The 20,287-nt window shown below is 37.9% G+C and overlaps 1 protein-coding gene across 10 annotated transcripts in view; it reads left to right on the forward strand.

Annotated features, from left to right (window-relative positions):
• Positions 1–8,436: 8,436 nt before the first annotated feature.
• The window catches only part of APC (APC regulator of WNT signaling pathway), a 121,769-nt gene continuing 109,918 nt past the window's right edge, over positions 8,437–20,287 (forward strand). For all 10 annotated transcript variants that reach the window (XM_069492452.1, XM_069492456.1, XM_069492467.1 and 7 more), the window contains exon 1: positions 8,437–8,821. Coding sequence is in view for 4 of the 10 variants with exons in the window: in XM_069492451.1 (XP_069348552.1) it covers positions 8,657–8,821 (165 nt within the window). In the remaining 6 variants the exon portion in view is untranslated. The remainder of the gene's footprint in view (positions 8,822–20,287) is intronic.

Genomic DNA, 20,287 nt, shown 5'->3' on the forward strand with positions numbered 1-20,287 from the left:
GGGATTTGAGCATATGTGAATTTTGGTATCTGCAGGATCTTCAAATGAATCTCCCATAGATAGTAAGGAAGGACAGTATTTTGTTGAGGATTTCTGTCTGTAGTTTTTTTTTTTTTTTATTGTACTGTCTGTCTAGTTTTGGGATCAGAGTAATACTGGTCTCATGAAATGAGTAAAGAAGTATTAATATTTTTTCTTCTTGCATTCTCTGGAAGAGATTGTATAAAATTGGTGCTAATTTTTCTCAAAATGCTTGGTAGAAATAGAAATCTGACATAAAAAATAGAGTCCTCCCCACCTGCAGCCCCAAACAAAGGCCTGAACACAGTATATACCTCAGTCCTCTGTTCCCAGAGATTCCAGCCTACCCCAGGAAAGAACTGTCCTGTATAAAGCAAAGCCAAGTCATCTCTCCCACCCAGAAATTCTTCTGGCAGCCAAGGCTGACCTAAGGGTTCCACTTGGCTTTAAAACTTGGAGTGGCTTCTGGATCCTGGAACACACTAATACACCAAGTTCAACCTCAGCACCAAGTCAGGTACGAAGGACTTGTCGTGTAGCATTTTCTCCATATCAAGTTTAAATTTCTGGAAATGAACCTTGTTTGCTAAAGATAATTACAGTTATACCATAGTCTTTAATTTGTGAAAAGTTGAAATGTATTAAATATTTATTTAGTTTTAATAAAAAGATAAAATTATTACAGAAATAATTGAGGGGTAAAAAATCCATTATTTATTTGAGAAATAAAATATTTTCTCCAGTAAAAAAAAAAAAAAAAAATGCTTGGTAGAGTTCTTCAGCGAATCCATCTGGGTTTGGAGATTTCTTTTTCCAGAGTATTTTAATGATGAGTTCAGTTTCTTTAATGGCTATAGGATTATTCTATTTAATCTTGTTTGAGCTTCAGTAGTTTATAGTTTTAAGAATTGGTCCACTTCTCCTAAAGTTGTTGAATTTATAAATATAAATGTGTGCATATATTTCCTTATTATTCTTTTGATGGCTTTTAATTTACTACAGACTAGCTTCTGGTTCTATACATACTTCTAGTTCCGGTGCCATGGGGTATGTTCATATTATAACACAAACTCTGGCCCTTTGCATTATAATGCTGGGAGAGTCAGACAATGAGTTGTAGGAGTATTCCCAGAAGCTATTCCTCCACCAGGATGGTTAGCAATAAAATACTGCACGCGGAAGTGACTGTGAATCACATAAATATCCTCCACTGTAATGATATCCCATTTCATGACTGATATTGGTAATTTGTGTCTTCTCTTTTTTTATTTTGTGAGGCTTGCTAAAGGTTTATAAACCAGCTTTATGTTTCATTGATTTTTTTTCCCTATTGTTTTCCTTTTCAATTTCATTGATTTCTGCTTTTATTTTTTGTTATTTCCATCCTTCTTCTTGTTTGGATTTATTTTTCTCTTCTTTTTTTCTTGAGGTAGGAACTTAGATTATTATTATTTGATACCTTTTCATGTAATCTTTTCCTCTTTCCTAATGTAATCATGTAGTGCTAGAAATTTCCCTCTCAGCACTGCTTTAGCTTAATGCCACAAATTTTGATACATTGTATTTACATTTTCATTCAGTTCTCTGTATTTTTAAAAATTTTCCTTTGAGATTTCCTCTTTAACCAGCTATTACTTAGAAGTATATTGCTTAATTTTGAAGTGTTTAGAGATTTTCATCTTGCTTTTCTCTCATTGATTACTAATTCAATTCGATTATAGCAGAGATCATATTCTGTATGGTTTGTTTTCTGGTCCAGGATGTGGTTTATCATGGGTGCTTGAAAAAAAGTGCATTCTACTGTTTGGAGTGTTCTAATAAGGTCAGTTAGATCATATTGGTTCATTGTGTTGTGCAGGTCTTCTGTATCTTTGTTGATTTTCTGACTACTGGTTCTATCAGTTGCTGAAGGAGGATGTTGAAGTCCTCAACTGTAATTTCACAGATCCATGTATACTGATCTATGTTTTGATGTTTTATAAGACATCAAATTTAGAGTCTCTGTTTAAGAAAAAATAATGCAAAAATAATACACAAATTTAGGTGAGAAAGTGAATATTTCTTTACAATGATAAAATAAATCACAACAAATTATAAATTTTAGAATGCTGACACAAAATCCATAAGCATCACAAATCTGGAAAAATAATATCAATATAATATGTGCATTGTTTTACTACCTGACATATTTCTGTACTTTTGTTCTACATTTTCTATCTGAATGTTCTTTAATCAGGTCTTCATATGACAGTGATTTTGTTTTATCATGTAAACAGATTGAGTAGGAAGATAATTCAGTCTTTCTTCTAACATGGTTGATCAAACATTTTTTTATTATTGATAGTTTAGGGTTTTTTTCCAGCTTGATAGCTTCTTATCAGTTTTGGTGTCAGAATAATACTGGCCTCATGAAGTGAGTAAAGAAGTATTTCCTCTTCTTGTGATTGTGATGGCTTGTGATTTTTTTAAGATTGTAGTCTCATTTGGGGAAAATCCTTTCAGGTTTCTTTTCTATATAAGCTATAAAATTGGAAGAATTTTCTACAGACTAGCTTCTGGCTCTATACATAATTCTAGTTCCGGTGCCATGGGATATGTTCATATTACAACACAAACTCTGGCCCTTTGTGTTATAATGCTGGGAGAATCAGATAATGAGTTGTAGGAGTATTCCCAGAATCTATTCCTCCACCAGGATGGTCAGCAATAAGATACTGCACACAGAAGTGACTGTGAATCATATAAATATCCTCCAATAAAATTCAAATAGGTTATATTCTAAACTCTACTTCCCCTTAGCTCGATCCCAAAACTACACAGCAGCTACGCTAATACCACTTGACACCAAGAGAACTGTGACAGAGGGTAAGTTAGAGTACAAAGAGATAATGCCCTTAACCAATTGTGGTTGAGATATATTACTTTTGTAGATTTTATAAAAACTTATGGACATATTGCTAAGGCATCTTCCAGGACCTTGAAAAGTATCCATGCAAGTGAAGGTCCTTGAAGCTTAACATTCATTCATTTCAACACAAATTAAACTTTGCTACTGACACTTTAGTGTAATATACAGAGAGAAGGGAAGTAAACACTTGGCCCACCACCTTGAAGGAGGTCTTTGGATGTCTTTTTAGATTTTGTTAACTTTTTATTATGAAAATTTCTAAGCATATTCAAAGGTAGTAAGAATGATATGAGAAATACTCATGGTACTCATAATCCAGCTTGTAAAATTATCAAATTTTGCTGACCTTGTTTGTTTAGATACTTTCAATTCAAGAAATTGTGGGGGATAGAGACAAAGATGAATAAAACATGGTCTATGCCCTCATGTATGTATCTAGTGAAGAAAACAAGGCATGTGCCCAACACACAACAATGGCATACTACCCAAAGGAGAAACATAGGCCATGGAAGGAGAGACAACCTATAGCCAGGGATGGCAGCTAAGGGCTTCAAGGAAGAAATAGGCTACTTAGGAAAGCTGAGGCAGAACTGGGATATTTGAAATACATATTTTCTGGAATTTTACCTTAGAGTTCCTCTTGGTTTTTCGAAAACAGTCCAACCTCCTTGCTGTTTATCTAGACCTCCAACCAGATACTCAGGTTCATTCAGATTTAAGTAACATTTATTGAGTGCTTGCCAGGTATAATAGTTAATTTTATGTGTCAACTTGACTGGGCTAAAAGATGCTCAGATATGTGATAAAACATTATTTCTGGGTGTGTCTGTGAGAGTGTCTCCAGAAGATATTAGCATTTGAATTGGTAGACTGAATAAAGAAGGTTGCCCTCACCAATGCTAGTGGGCATCTTCTCCTGCCCTTGGACATTGGCACTCCTGGTTTTTTGAGCTTTCATTCTCAGACCAGGACTTATACTATCAACCTGCACCAATTCCCAGGCCTTCGGAGTCAGAATGAAGTACACCACTGGCTTTCCTGGTTCTCCATCTTGCAGACAGCAGATTGCGGGACTTCTCAGTCTCTATACCTACATGAGCCAATTCCTATAATAAATCTCCTCATATATATATAAGGATATATATATCTCCTATTGGTTCTGTTTCTCTGGGGAACCCTATATAATACACCAGGTGCTAGTCATTTTCACATGCACTATTTCATTTAATCCTCACAACAAGCCTGAGATAGAAATTATCATCCCCATTTCTCTGGATCCAGAGAGGCAACTTCCATAAGGCTGCACAGATAGAAGACATAACCAAAGCCCAGGAATTCTACTCTCAATTCAAGTATTCTTAAAGTCATTGTCTACATCTGCATGGTACTTTTCTAAAATTTTCTAAGTACTTTCCCATTTTATAACCCTTCAGTGGCTCCAAGTCACTATATGATAAAATTAATGGTAAAAGTCCTTACTCCACCATTTACCATTCTCTACAAACCAGCCTTAGTTTTCCTTCAACTTTACCTTCCATTTGCAAGACTGCATCTGAACTCTCTTCCTGTGTTTAGGAAATTGCCCTCCACATGAAGCAGAACTCACCTCTCACTATGAAATTGAAAGTCCATATACTCATTTTCCTAGCCTCTCTATCAATTAGAGCTGTGCTGTCAAATATGGTAGCCACTGGCCACATGGGGCTATTGATCACCTGAAGTGTGTCTAGTGTCACATGTTGGAATAATAATATTTTGGATATATTGGGTTAAATAAAATATATTATTAAAATTAGTTTCACCTGGCTTTTGTTTAACCTTTCTTCATGTGGCCACTAGAAAATTTAAAATTATGTTTGGGGTTGCATTATATTTCTATTGGCCAGCATGCAGCTAAAGTGTTAATGTATGCCTGGGTTGTGTCAATCATTTGCCCCTATTCCAGGCTTGAGGTTGGAAGGTAGCATTTGAGGATGAAATGATCCTTCATTCTGTTGAGAGTAGTTGTGGTGATAGTAACTGTATCTAGTTTCCAGGGGCAGCTGTGGCATCATCCAGTGTCCAGGTCAAGTGGTACTGGCAGTGCCAGTTTGGTATCTGTATCCAGCAGTTGGTACAGTGATGGCTACTTGGGACTTCTGGGCATAATGTTGAGCATTGCTCCTAAAGATCCTGTAGGTGTCCAATATCCTTCTAATGAATTCCTTTTCTGTTAAGGCCCTTCATGAAGTCTCCCTCTCCACACGAATACAGTGAATAGGATCCAAACCACACATGTGGCATTTGGTCTATACTAGTTATCTTATCACAGCAAAGTGTTTTGTCTTCTCAGCCAGACTGAAGTTCTCTGGGGTAGAAATCCTGTCTTTTACATAATTGTTTCTTAGTATCTGTCAGACCTTCTTGGTTACAGCATCACTAAAAGAATACTTGTTAGTTATCACTGCCGATCTCTGAAGTGGTCAGGGCAGCTAACATTATCCCTGTTTGTGCAGATCAGGAAACTGTTGCTCTGTGACTAGCCTCAAGTTTTGCAGCTGGTCTGTGGCCACATTGGGGCAGTAGCTTATGCCTCCTCACTGCCTGGCCCCATCTCTTTCCTGTATTTCAGGCCCTCCCATCTACATAAGATGTTGTGTTAATTTCCTAGGGCTGCTGTTTGGGTGGCTCAAAACAACAGAAATTTATTGATTCACAGTTTTGAAGGCTCTAAGTCTGAAATTAAGGCATCGGCAGGGCCACGTTCCCTCTGAAACAAGCAGGAAAATCTTTGCATGCTTCTTCCTAGCTTCAGATGGTTTGCTGGCAATCTTTGGCATTCCTTAGCTTGTAGCTGCATAACTCTAATCTCTGCCTTTGTCTACACATGGTGTTCTCTCTTTCTGTTTCTGTCTTCACATGGTTATCTTCTTATAAGGGCAACAGTCATGTTGGGTTACTTCACCTACTGCAGTATGACCTCATTTAACTTAATTCTATCTGCAATGACCCTATTTCTAAATAAAGTCACATTCTTTGGTACTGAAAGTTAAGACTTCAACCTATCTTTTGTGGGGTAATACAATTCAATCCATAATTCTTATGGTAACCATGAGAGAAGCAAATACCACAGAAACTGAAGACATTGTCTTGTTTCTAGGATTTATTCCAAGAAGTACACTACAGTGAGGTAGGGGAGTCTTTTCAGGTATATATTACCAACTACTACTTTGTTTGCATATGGACTGATTGGGTTTGGTTGAAGACCATATATTATCATGAGTTTAGTTTATCTCTTCCCTCATATAAGGACTGAATTCCCCTCCCCCCCAATGAGATACCAACCCTATCCTTTCTAGCAGACCTCTCCAGCCATCCTGTTTAGAGGGAGAGCTAGTCATACAGTAAAGAAGCCTAACCAGGGGATGCAGCTAGCATTTAGGATATGTATCCAGGCTGGTATTTCATCTTTTCTTTTAATGAAAATGTATATATTATTTCTAAAAGTACAAAATTAAAAAAAAATTAAAAGGAAAATGGTAAAATGAGCTCTGTTCCAGGCCAAAAAAATAAAAATAACAGCAGTTTCCAATCACATCCTTTGTTGAGGTCCCATACAAGAAGAGTAATATGATTGGGACTCTTAAACGGCAGTAGCTGAAATCTCTAATAAAAGCCCACTAATGACACACAGTAAAATCACCAAGGTTAGCACTATCCCTTAATATGAGACCTTGGGCAAGGAACTTAATCTCTCTGAATTTACCCATGTGTAAAAATGAGAATAATTACCTAGCAGGGTTGTGGTGAGGATTAAGTACATAGTGCATAGCACGTATAACAGGTATTCCACGAATTTAAAGCCTTCCTTCTCCCAGTCCTAAAAACACATGTAATACAATCTCTGCTCACTGCCCCACCATCACCCACCCTTCTCCATCCCATTCTCTCTCTTTCTCTCTTCCCCCAAGGTTCCTATTTATAATCTAATTGAGGAGACATACATAATAGACATACATAAATAGAAAGTGACCTGCATTTAATTTTAAAAACTAGCAAGTGAATAGCTATGTAGAACACCACTAACTACTCAGATGGGGACAAACTTCCATATTCATTAATTTCACAGACATTTACTGAGTGACCACCCATGCCATGCATGGTGCTAGGTATTAGGTATACATTTGTGAACAGAACATCTTCCCTCTCTCATGGAGTTCACTGTTTCATGGGGAGACAGTGAAGAAATAGTAAATACATGATTTAAAAATATATCAAGTGTGATCAAAGAAATGTTAAGATGCAATGATGGAGAATAATGGGGTGTGGAGACAGCAGGAGGGAGATTTACTTAGGAAGGATGGTCTTTCTGAGGTGACATTTAAACTGAAACCTGAAATATAACATGAAGTTAGACATGTAAGAACAAGAGGGACGGTCTTCTAGATAGTCAAACCAGCGTGGACAAAGCAGTGAGGCAGGCAAGAGCTGGAAGTGTTTGAAGAGGAGTAGTTGGGGGCAGTGTCAACAAGTAGAGGGGCCACCTGGAACAAAATCAAACTGCTACCATGACCCCAAGGCCCTATCTGATTTGGCCCCTCCTGCCCCCTAACCAGATCTTCTCCCACTGTCCATGCCACCTATTCTTTCTGTCCCTCTCACACCTTAGACTTATTCCCACCTCAGGTCCGTTTTGCTGTCTCCTCTGTCTGAAAGGTTCTGCCCACAGATCTTTCCATGGCTCCTGGACTCCTGTGATCAGTGTGAGCTCAGATCAAATGTCACATCTAGAGAGAGATCGCTAATCATTGCCCCTCACTCTTTACCATCTCTCTGTGGTTTGCTCTCTTCCTATCCCCTATCACCATCAAATATTATTTTGTTGACTTATTTTAGTCTTTTATTGTCTATTCTTTCCCACTAGAATGTAAGTTCCAAGAGTTTATATTCCTTATTGCTGTAAACCTAGAGCCTGGAACGGTAACTAATATATAAAAGAAACACAAGTGATACTGTTTGTTGAATTAATGTTGAATGAAATTAAGCTGCAGACGTAATGCAAAGAGAAGAACTAATCAAACTGTATGAGACAAAAGAGGATTTCCCAGAAAGAGGGATGTTTTGAATTAAAACTGGGGAAGTGGGGGGAAGCAGAGGGCGCAGCTACAAAAGGAGAACTTGTTCATCTTCGTTTTTCCACTAGATTATGAGTTCCTTTAGGGCTGGTGCCGAGTTTTATTCATCTTTCTATCATTACAGCCTAGCCTGGGGCCTGGTACATAATGAGCGCTCAAGACATGTTTGTATAATAACTGTAGTGTGTGCAGAAGGATTAATTGGGCTGCAGCACATCTCAGGTAAAGCGAGTAGCTCTGATCGACTCAGAGTTGGCTTCCGGAGCAGCAATGGCCGACGGTACCGGAGCGCGAAGCAAGACCTCACAGCGGGAGCGCAGAGCCAATGCGGCTGCGCATTACAGCGCCCTCGTCCCCGGGTCGCGGACGGCAGCTCTCTCCACGCACGCATGCGCATTGTATTCTTCCCACCTCCAACAAGATGGCGGAGGTCAAGTAGCGAGGGGGCGGGGTGTGGCCGCCGGAAACCCGGCCGCTGCTGGGGGGGACCTGCGGGCGAAGGCCCGGCAGCGGCGGGCCGAGTCTGGCGCGATGCTGCTCCCGGGAAGCGTTGTTGGCTATTGATAAGGAAGGTGAAGCACAGAGTTGCCTTCTCGGGACCCCAGCACCCCCTATGTACGCCTCCCTGGGCCAGCGTCCGGTCGCCGCATTGCCCTCTTCTGTACCACCCTCAATTCTCGGCTCCTGGAGCTCCGGCGGCGGCGGGGGCTGTGTCCAGCAGGAGAGGAAGAGCCCAGGCGGCGCCCGTACTTCTGGCCGCGGGGCGAGCGTCTGGCAGGTGAGTGAGGTTGCAAGCATTGGCGTTTCCTTTCTCGGCTTTGCCCTGCCGCTGCTTGGGACCCTACGGTACTCGGCCCGACTCTGCGGCTTTCTTGTCTCCACGTCCCCCGCTCCTTTACTCCCCGTACCCCTCTTCAGGCCTCCAGTTGGCTGTTGGCTTTGCTGGTCGTACATTCTCACACAGTGAGTGGGGGGTCGCGACGCCCGCCGCCCTCCACCTTTCCTGGCTCCTGATGAAGCTTCACCCCGGCAAGCGGTGCCCGGTTCGCGTTAGGTGGGTGGGTCGTCGGCCCCTCCTATTTTAGTAGCTTCCCCATCTTCCTCCTTGCGACCTTGCTTCCTCTGAAAGTTTTTAACTCTCTGCCTGGGAAGATTACCCGATAGCCGGGCATGTGGAGTTACAAAGAAAAGACTGTTATCCAGAGGCCAGTGAGTGGGTTTTTTTCACTTTGATGAGAGAATCGAGTTCCCAGAAGACTGGGATGGTTTAGAGGAGTCTGACTTCTTGAGCCAGCAAACTCCTGCAGAGTAGAGGAATGGTGCTTATGATGGCAAATGATTGTTCAGAATCATTCATGTCTTTCGGCTGTAGTAAATCTTTGGTTTCTGAGGCGAGGGCGTAAGTTTTCTAGATCTAGTGAAAGAATTGGGAAGTGTTATGTTCGTTTTAAAAAAGGAGACCTTGCACTGTAAGACATCATGTGATGGCACAAGAAAGAATAAGTAATTCTTTTATTCAATGTTAGCTTAAATTGCCCACTGAAGTTTTATGATTCCGTATTGTACAGGCGCTTTGTTTTATTTAGAAAGGACTAAAATGGAGTAAAGCTTTTTTAAGCTCAAAACTTCTCAAATTACTTGTATTCTCAATTGTTGATACTGATACATAATCCTTACAGTACTTGATATTTTCTATAAAATTTAGGCTTGTGCCAGGCTCAGTTCTCCCTCCTTTACTACTGGAGCAAGGGTAGTCAGAATTTTTGGTATAAAAAACTGTCCTGAATAACATGGTGCCTTGCCAGAGTTTACATGTGAAAACTGCAGGATCAAAGTGGTAGGTGAAAGAAGTGGCCATGGCTAATTCTCTCATCTTTCCTTGCAGTAGGATAATGTGTCAGAAGCCCCAAAATTGTAGAAGTGGGATTAAAAATATAAATGATAGCTAACTTGCCCTTTGAGATTGCGAATGGGTGAGCCTTTTTAATTAACATTAAATTGAGCAGTATCATTTTCTTGAAGTTAAGCTAGGTGCTCTCCAAAGGTAAGCACAAACTATTCTTGCCCTATTAGAATTGTATGCTAAAACTCTTTAACATGTGAGTTATAATTGGCCTGACAGATTTGTTTACTTTTCATTCTGCCTCATGACACATAATCTGCTTTTCCTTTTGCTGTAGACTTTTGACCTTTTAATGAATTTTTAAATCTTAAAGATAGAATTGTTTTGTTTGAAAGAAGGAGGAATATTTTCGTGTTTGACTTTTATATGGGCTAGTTCATTCATTTGTTGCTAGCCTTCACTTTTCTACAACCAAAGACTGCAGGTTTTCAGAACTGGTTGTCTCTCAAATTCTGTGTTTCAGTTTGAAGGGACTGTAGCAAAGTAGAGGCTGCTGTGCACTACTGAAGCGGATCAGTGGCTCACTGCCTTTGGTAAAATGATTTGAAGCTCTGTGTTAAAAAACATCTCTGACCGCAAACTCTCCTTAAAATCTCTCACTCTTCCATTCTTATGAAACCTTTTTTTTTCTGTCTCTCTCAGTTTCTCCTTATGAATCCTCTTTGTCTCTCTATTCATCCAACTCATTAGCCTACTGCTAGTTTCATTTGTCTCCCTGTTGTAAGCAGGATCCCATGGTCATCAGTTTTTACTAAGCTTTTATTGATGGCCTAGAATGCTCCACGTTCTGTAGACTTACCTTTCTAGTCTCTAATCCTGAATAAACCATATCACTGGCTTTGTCAGTTTGACCCTTGAAATCCTGAGGGATGCCAGAGACAGCTATATAAGGATATTGGTTAGTTTTCAAGCCAGTTGGTGCTCTCTGCTGGGTCTTTAGTGTTGTGTTCCTTTTTGTCTCATTTCCTAAAGGTTTTTATAGCAAATAACTGGATCTCTTCCTTTACTGGGAAAAATCTCAACCATCTGAGGTATATTCCCTCTACTTTCTTCTTTTGGTCTCGTTATCATCTCCTTATTTATTAATATCTCCGAGGAAGAAAAGTCCTTCCTTCCTTTCTAGAGCAACCCCTTCCAGATGTGTCCATAATCATCCCTTCCCATCTTTTTTTCTCTAGAAACTGTCCATTATCACTTCTTGTCCTTCTCCTTCAGTCTCTCCCTCTCTAGCCCACATATGTGCTTATATCTTGTCCAGGGCTACCAAGTACAAGTGCTGTGTGCTACTCAACTCTAGGAGGCCATTCTGAATTTTGAGTCTGCTGTGACACTGTATTTTTATTCTTTTTCTTAAAGATTGATTCTTTCATCCCAAGAGTTTGGTATAATAGAAAGAACACTGACTTTTGAGACAGATAGATCCTTTGATCTTGGTTTGAAGTCTGTTAAAACCACTTAGTAGCTATGTGGCTTGGGCATGTTATTATTCAGACTCTATTCTGTGAAGGAGGATGTTATACTTACCTCACAGGGTGGTAAATGAAGGAATTAACTCATATTAAATATCCATCCAAGTGTTTGGTACACTGTGGCCTAAAATTCTTCTTTCCTTTGAACTCTGACTTCCTTTACCATTGTTTCACCACTGCACTTGCTATTTTAAAAGTCACCCGTGGCCTCCTAATCACCAAATCCAGTCACCTTCCCCAGTCCCTTGGTTTTCTTAGGCCATTTGTGAAATATACTCCATTCTACAGTAATAATACGATCTCATTTCTTGGTTTTTCTACACCGTACTTCCTAATTCTCTATTTCTCTGAAAGTTTCCTCACATTTTTGACACTGTCTCAACTTCATTTTTCCCCTTAAACATAGTTGTTGCCTATATCAGTTAGCTTGCAAATGGTATTTAAAAACAAATGGAACATTTTGGCCCATGTAATTGGCAAGTGCATGGATAGAATTGGTTTGAACAGTGGTTTATTCAGAGGTCATATCATTAGGGCTGAGATCCCATTTCTCTACTGTCCTCTCAGCATTGTCCTCCTGTTTGGGCTTTATGCTCAAACTGGCTTTCCTCCTAATAAAAAGATCACAACCAGCAGTGTTTGTGGTATAGCAGCAATGTTCATGTTATAGCCTTCTTCATTTACTTCCAAAGGGAGAGAGAACGCTTCTCTTCTCCTAGCCTTTTCCCAAGAGTCCTAAGCTCTACTTTGATTAAACAAACATAGAAGATCATGCTGCCAGGCCTGTAACAATACCTTTGTTCAGAGGGATGGAATTAATATGTGTCCTGGCCAGCAGAGTGAATCCTGTCTGAAAATAAGGACTGTGAGACAATACAGGGAGGTGGAATGGATCCTGGTGAGATAACCAGTGTCCTCAAGGTTCTGTATGCTTTTCACTGTGGGTTCTTTTTGTGATCATATCCTTTATGATATAAATCCTCATTTCTGTATGGATGTTTCTCAGTTCTGTAACTCTACTTCCCATTTCCACTACTTGGCTGTATATCTCTTATACATACTGTTGTTAAGTTTAACTCATACTCCACCTACTGTGTTTGTATGTTCATGTGTGTATTTGTATTCCTCTTCCTCCTGGTTTCTCTTTTCTAACTGTCTTTCTCTCAACCACCCAATCTTGAAATCCTGCAGTCATCTTGGTTCTTCTCCCACTGTCAATCACTTGCCAGATCTTGAATACATCTCGTAATAGTTAAGCCCCAAGTTACGTAATACCCAACTAACTGATTTAAACAGTATCTCACATAAAAAGACATCCAGAATGAGAGGATTCCATGGTTAGTCAATTTAGCTGCACAATCTTGTTATCAAGGATCCAGGTGCTTTCCGTCTTTGCTCAGCTACCCTTAGTGTGCTGACCTTTGGGCTCAGACTTGATCCATCATGGTTGCAGATGGCTCTTTCTGCTCCAGGCATCACATTCTCACACAGCTACCAATGACAGGTATAAGTTTGTCCTCTCATCTCTTGATTAGGCAAGTAAATCTTTCACAGAAGCCACATTTCAGATGTCCATCTTGGCATGCCCATGCCTTAGTTGCAAGAAGGCTGGGGAAACCCAATAAGTGACATTTCAGGAAGAGGGTAGGCCGATGGCTGAAGAGAAAGTTAACAGTGTCAGTGACAGTATTGTGTGGAGACATTTAAGAATTTTTAGACAGTAGTAGCAAACTTAAAGCACTCTGTACCCCAAGAGTTGATGTAAGCTATACACAAAGGATTTTGCCCAGTCACTTAGATAGTCATATGACTGGTTAAAAATGGATTATTATGTAAAATTAGAATATTGAGCAGTATATCCTAGTTCTTTTAAGATTGATGTTAAATATATTTAAGCATACCTGGTGGAGCCACTGTGAGAAACAGGCATATATAACAACTATTATGAAATAGAGTTGTGGTTCCCCTTGGGGATAGGAGATGGTTGGAAATACTATGTGGGGACACTTTTGGTTGTCACAGTGACTGTGAAGTCCTACTGATAATGAGTGGATAGAGGCCTTGAAACACTAAGCATCCTGTGATGTTTGAAAACAAACACAAAGCAAAGAATTGTCCATTAAAAAATACCAGTAGTTCTGCTACACATAAACATACTGAAATTAGTGAAAGCGTTGCCTTTTGAAAGAATTCACTGAGATTCATCTGTGTTCCTGTATTGCAAGTGACAGAAAACAAAATTCAGACTGGCTTTAAACAAAAAGGGAATGATTACATCTTGTAGTTAAACTTAAGCTAAGGCTTTACCCAGTGGCTCACATGAAATCATCAAGGACTTGGCTCAATTTCCCTATGATTCCTTCTGCTCTGTCATTCGTCTTGTTTTGGTTTTATTCTTGGGCTGGCTTATCTCATGGTAGCAAATTACTGTAGCACTTTCAGACTTAGTACCCTCATTTTCACATATAAAGTAAAATGAAAAATATCTTTGGTATTTGATATTACAAGTATTCGTTCAGTATCACCACTGAAACCGTCCTAAAAACCCCCTTAAAAAGTTTATCAGCTCCTCTATCATGCTACAACTTTACAGTCTATATGCCTTTATTATATATCTTACTCTGTGGATATTATTTTTCTGTCTCATGAATTACTCTGTATTGTCTTAGGCATTACTCTTACCTTGTCTTAGTTATCTTTGCATTCTTCATTTCTAAATGCCTAGGATACTCTTTGGCTTAGTGGTATACAGAAACCATTTATGGGAAGAATTAACGAATAATTTTGTAGCTAACGTAGAAAGGAAGGTTATGGGAAGGGGCAGAGAAACATAAGAAGGCCCTATTCCTTCATCAGTTGTTATTGAATCCTAAATTATGTACATTGTGCTCCTTTTACCATTACAGCATGTATATTATGCTTTTGTGATTATAGAGTATGAAGTCATTTGAAAGCCTTACTGAATTCTAGTAGTGTTTTTGTCGTTATTTTCTCAACAAAACTAAAATCAATTATTCATTTAACAAATAATTTTTGAGGGCCTGCTGGGTGCAGATAGTGTGGCAACAATAGTGAGCAAAACAGAGCCTGTGCTCTCTTTCTTAGAGCTTAAATTTTAGCGGGGGACATAGTAAACATTATACATGTACACACATAGACACAAATAATATCAGGTAATATTGAAATATTGCCTTGAAATATAATAAAATAGGTTCAGGGTATAAAGAATGTCAGGAGATGCTACTTTAGATAATTTGGTAAGGGAAGGGCTTTTTGAGAAGCCCAAATGAATGAAGTGATGGAGCCAGGAAGCTGTGTTCATGACTGAGATGGCTTGGACTGTCCTTGTCAGGATTTGAAATCAATGTTATGCTAGTTTCATAAAAGGAGCTGACCCTCTCGTTTTCTGTTCTGGAAGAGTTTGTATACAACTGGAAAGATTTCTTCCTTAAATGTTTGTTATAACATGGCAGAGAAACCATCTGGGCTGGGAGTTTTGTTTATGGAAAGGTTTTATTTTTTTAATTGATGCATAATATTTGTATATATTTATGGGGTACATGTAATATTTGGATACATGTATAGAATGTATAATGATCAAGTCAAGGTATTAAGAATATCCATCACCTCCAGCATTTATCATTTCTTTGTGTTGAGAGGAAAGGTTTTTAATTAATTACTAATTCAGTTTCTCGTTTTTAAGCCCATTCAAGTTTTCAGTCTTTTGAATATTTTGGTAATTTTTCCACTAAGGATTTGTCCTTTTCATTTAAGTTTTTTAATTTACTAGTATAAAGTTGTTTATAATAAACATTCTATTGTCCTTTTAATGGCTACGGGAAAGGATTCCCTTTCCATGTCTGACATAGGTTATTTGTACCTCTCTTTTTCCTTTATCAGTCTCACCAGAGATTTAGTAGTCTTTTCAAAGAACCAAATTTTGAATTTTGCTGACCCTTGCTATTATATGTTTATTTTCTTTTGCATTAATATCTGCTGTTTATTGCCTTCCTTCTACTTTTTTGGAGTTTACTTTGTTCTTTTACTAACCTCTTTGTAGTTCATTACTTTTCTGTATTTCTTCCTTTTAAGCACTGGTTTAGCTAGCTATATTACTAGTTTGAGTATGTAGTATTTTTTGGTATGTAGTAGTTTTATAATTCACTTTTAAATGTTTTCAGATTTTCATTATAATTTCTAGTTTGAATTTTGCATTATTTGGCAGAATTATATTCTTGATTTCTAAACACATGGAGATGTTCTAGTTATTTGTTTTTAATTTCTAACATCATTACAGTGTAATCCAAGAACAAACTGTTTCAAAAGTCTGTTATTTCAGACTTTTAAAGTTTGAGATCTGTATATCGTCCAGTATATCATTTTTTTTTTTATCTGCCGTTACTGAGTACAGTGTTCTGTATTTTTTCATTAGGTCATATTTGTTAATCCTGTATTTCAAATCATAAGTATTATTAGTGATCTTTTGTGTGCTTGTATCAATTACTGAAAAAATGTGTTAAGATATTCCATTATGATTGTGAATTTAATTACTTCCCCTTGTAGTTCTCTCAACTTTTAGTTTATATATATGAGATTATGCTATTAGATGCATAATAGCTGTAATCTCAGTGACTTAACATTATGAAGTGTTCCTCTTCTATTGTGGTAGTATTTTTTGCATTAGGGTCTAGTTGGGATTAATATAATAGCACCAGCTTTCTTTTTATTATTGTTTGCATGGTATATCTTTTTCCATTCTTTTACTTTCAACCTTTCTGTATTCTTATGTTTTAGGTGTGTCTCTTGTGTGATGTGGTTGGATTTAAATCTCTCATCTTATTACGGACTTTTCATTTGTGCTGTTAATTGTTCTCTTTTCTCTCCTTTCTTGCCATTTAGATTAATTGGCTCTTTTATCATTCTGATTTTTCCCCTCATTTTTGGAGGTTATGACCTTTATTTCTCTTCTTTTGTTACTCTAGAAATTACAATATACATCTCACAAAGTCTAATGTCAATCAAGACCTTTATCCTCTTCCCAGATGATGTATTTTAATTCTACTTATGTGCAGCCCTACTCATATAGCATTATTGTTATGCATTTTAATTCATTCTTATTTATTCCCTTTCTCCCTCATTGTTGTTATTGTTTTATACTGTTGGTCTTCTATTTAGATTATGTCTTTACTGTCTTTTTACTTATTTAGGTCTTCCCCTTAGGATCTAAATAATCTAAGATACACCCTTTAGAATTTCCTTTGATCTGCCTGAAAATGTTTTTATTTTACCTCATTCTTGAAGGATATTTTTGCTAGTTACAGAATTCTAAGTTAGCAATTACTCTATTTTAGCACATTCTAAGTTGGTGGTTATTTTATTTCAGCACTCTCCGTTGCTATTCAGCTCTTTGTGTCTCTTTGTCCTTTTGCAATAATCTATCATTTTCCTCTGGCTGCTTTTAGGACTTTTATCTTTGTCTTTGGCTTTCTTTTGTTTTACTAAGCTGTGATTAGGCACGGGATTCTTTGGGCTTCATGAATGTGTGGATTGGTGTTTTTATCTGTCCTGGAAATTTCTTAGCCATTGTTTTTTAAAATACTGCCTTTGCTTCATATTCTCGCTTCTGTCCTTTTGGGACTCCAGTTTAGTACAATATACCCTCTTTTCTGGTTTTTCCCTTCTTTTTGTCTTCGAGGCTTCATTCTGGATGGTTTCTTCTAACTGATCTTCAGTTCACATTTTTTCAGCTGTATCTAATCTGTTGTTAACTCGTCCAGTAAATACTTAACTTGGGTTATTTTATTTTTTTGGTTCTAGAATTTTTATTTGGTTCTTTTTCAAATCTGTGTCACTTTTTATAGTTTTCAGTTTTAAGCAAAAATGTTTGTTTGACTTTTATCTCCTTGAAGCTAGTAAGCCTAATTATTCTTCCAGTTTGTGTCTGATAATTTCAATGTTGCACAGTCCCTATGGATCTGATACAGTTGTCTGTTGTAGAAGTAATTTGAAGAAGATTTTCATTTGCTATTGCCAAGTTCCTGGAGGTGTGAGACCATCTTAATCAAATTTCAAATCTTTAACTTTCCTGGGCCACCTAGAGGACTTGAAACTGGTCTCAGTCCATGATTTCCTTTCTGGTTCCTTCTTTTTGTTTTATGTTTTGTTTTGAGACAGGCCTCATTCTGTTGCCTCTGTTAGAGTGTGGTGGTGTCATCATAGCGCACTGTAACCTCAAACTCCTGGGCTCAAGTGATCCTCCTGCCTTAGCTACCCGAGTAACTGGGACTGCAGGTGCACACCACCATACCAGGCTAATTTTTCTATTTTTTGTAGAGACAGGGTCTCGCTCTTGCTCAGGCTGGTTTTGAACTCCTGGTCTCAAGTGATCCTCCTGCATTGGCCTCCCAAAGTGCTAGGGTTACAGGTGTGAACCACCACACCCAGCCTTGGTTCCTTCTTACTTTTAGGGTGCAGCCCTTTAGAGTCTCAGCCCAAAGCCAAGGATGTTTTCACTGCATTCCTCATGGTGGGTTGGTTTCAGACTTTTGTGTCCCACTTCTGCAGTGCAGGCAACAGACAGCAAAGCTCAGCCTCTTAATGTTGCAACTTGTTGACAAACTCACAAAAGGCAAAAACTGAGATCCCCTTTCTAGGTTCCTGATTTCTAGTGGATTTGAGCTGATTATTCATTCCTCATCATGTTGGTAGTTATTTGATGTTTTAAAGATTATTTGAATATCTTATGTAGCTTTTTAAATTGTCTTCAGAAGGACAGTTGGTCTGAATTGCCTGGTCTGCTGTTTCTGTAAGTGGAAGTACAAATATTTCATTGACTGACTTGTTCGAGGATGACTTGACATTTCTACATTGGTCATTCCTATGTGTTAAGGCCCCTTTGATGATATAAATGAGATACCTGGAAAAGGTAAAAATTAAGCTATCATTACCTTTTAATACTTTCTAAAACCCCGGGGGAAGGAGGCAGAGGATATTTTATTTGACTGGAGAAGTAAGAAATACTTGTAGTGTGTGAATAGTACATTTGGGTAGGACTTGTCCTTCCTGTAAGCAAATAGAACATAATGTGAACATTTTTGATGTGAGGTTTTGTGGGGAGAGAGGGAGAATGCACTGAGCAGAGGAGGGAATGCAAACAAATTTTTCCTGTAGTATTTTTGTTGGAAGTTGAGGTTCATTTTCAGTAGTAATTGTGACAGCTCTCTATGTGCCAAGTGGGTGTTGAGATTTTTATCTATTTATTTATTGTATGTCTCAGGGACAAAATATGAGTTTTAAAATCTTACCCAGATCTAATTAAAATTATATGTATAGTTTGCATTTAAATTCCGAGATTAAATCTATTAAATATGGAGATCAAATGCACAGGTTAGAAATTCTATTAGGCAAACTAAGCCATAGTAGTCTTCACATAAATTGATATTCTTCTGTGGTTGGGAGGTGTTGAAAATTCGGTATAACATACCATTATATTTTTATTTTATAGATATTTGACTTACTGTTAGTCACAGCCATTAGTATGAAATGTCATCCATTTCTTCATGATTAAATTGATGTGTCAACAAAGTACAAAACTAGCTTTCTTGTAAGAAAACCTACAATTCCTGTGTTTGTTCACTTGATTTTTTCTCTCTGCTAAAAGAAAATACTAAGTTGAAAATTCCTATTAATTATAAGTAAACATATTAATTATAAGTTCCTTTGCTTCCTTTCTATATTAGATTTAAATAGCTCTTTGTTTTAAATTTGCTCACTTGCCTTCAAAAAACTGAAGAATGAAATGAGGCAGATAGAACTGGAAGAGACCCTACATAGCGTTAAGTCTCTCATGTTCCCTGCCATCCTACCCATCTCCTTTTTAAACATGTGAAAAGTGAAAACAGAGGCCTAGGAAAAATTAGTGACTTGACTTGCCTAAAGTTATACCTGACTAAAATCCAGATCTTTCCCCCTTCCTAGTTTCTTGAGGTTCTTTTCAGCCATATGATGCCATTATCTATACAAGGCATAGCTAAGATAATGATTTATCAGTAACTTTTAATTGTAAATTATTAATGCATCTTGATTATTCATATATTTATTATAAATGCAGTTAATTTTATATCCTAAATTCAATTTATGAATCTAGTGTTTTAATTCCTTAAAGTCTGCTCTCTGTGACTAAATTCAGAATCCATTGCACAAGTGAAGGTATTGGCCTTTGATAGGAGCCAGGGGTACTTGGGTAGGAGATATATGAAGGAATTTTTCTCCATTAGCTTTTATATTTTCAGTGAAGTAGGTGTTCAACAGAGAATGATACAGATAGTAAAATAGGTCTGTTACAAATTTGGGGAGACAAAAAAGGTATGAAGAATTTAGAGTGTGGCAACTCAAACTTTCTAAGAAACACAGGAGCCCTGCTAAGCAGTGTTGAATATCTTTCCATGTTTATGATTGTGAATTTAAAGTGAAACCCGCCAGCCTTGTAACCTGATTTTTCTCCCTTCCTGTATAATAAGCTGCTGTGGTATAGGCATGCAACCAGAGTCGGGATTTTACTAGGTAGTAGAGGGAGAGAGGAGTAAGGGGTTTGAATGTTTGAAAGAGAGTGGTTATTGTTGGGTCTAAAGAGCAAAATGAGGATGAAAGTAATGGATGGTGGTGAAAATGATGAGATCATTGTTATTGGATTGGAGAACTCAATGAGGTCAGAGAATGCTGAGTTTAGAGATAGTAGAATGAACTAGAGGGATAGGAGGTACAGTTCATAGACTGTAAATGTGTTATTGGGATTTTTGGTTAAAATTTTGAAGTTGATGCAGTTATTGATGATGACAAGGCCCTGAGTGGATCATGGAAGTGGGTGTTTGAA

This window comes from Eulemur rufifrons, chromosome 17 (genome assembly GCF_041146395.1).
Source record: "Eulemur rufifrons isolate Redbay chromosome 17, OSU_ERuf_1, whole genome shotgun sequence".
NCBI lineage: Eukaryota > Metazoa > Chordata > Mammalia > Primates > Lemuridae > Eulemur > Eulemur rufifrons.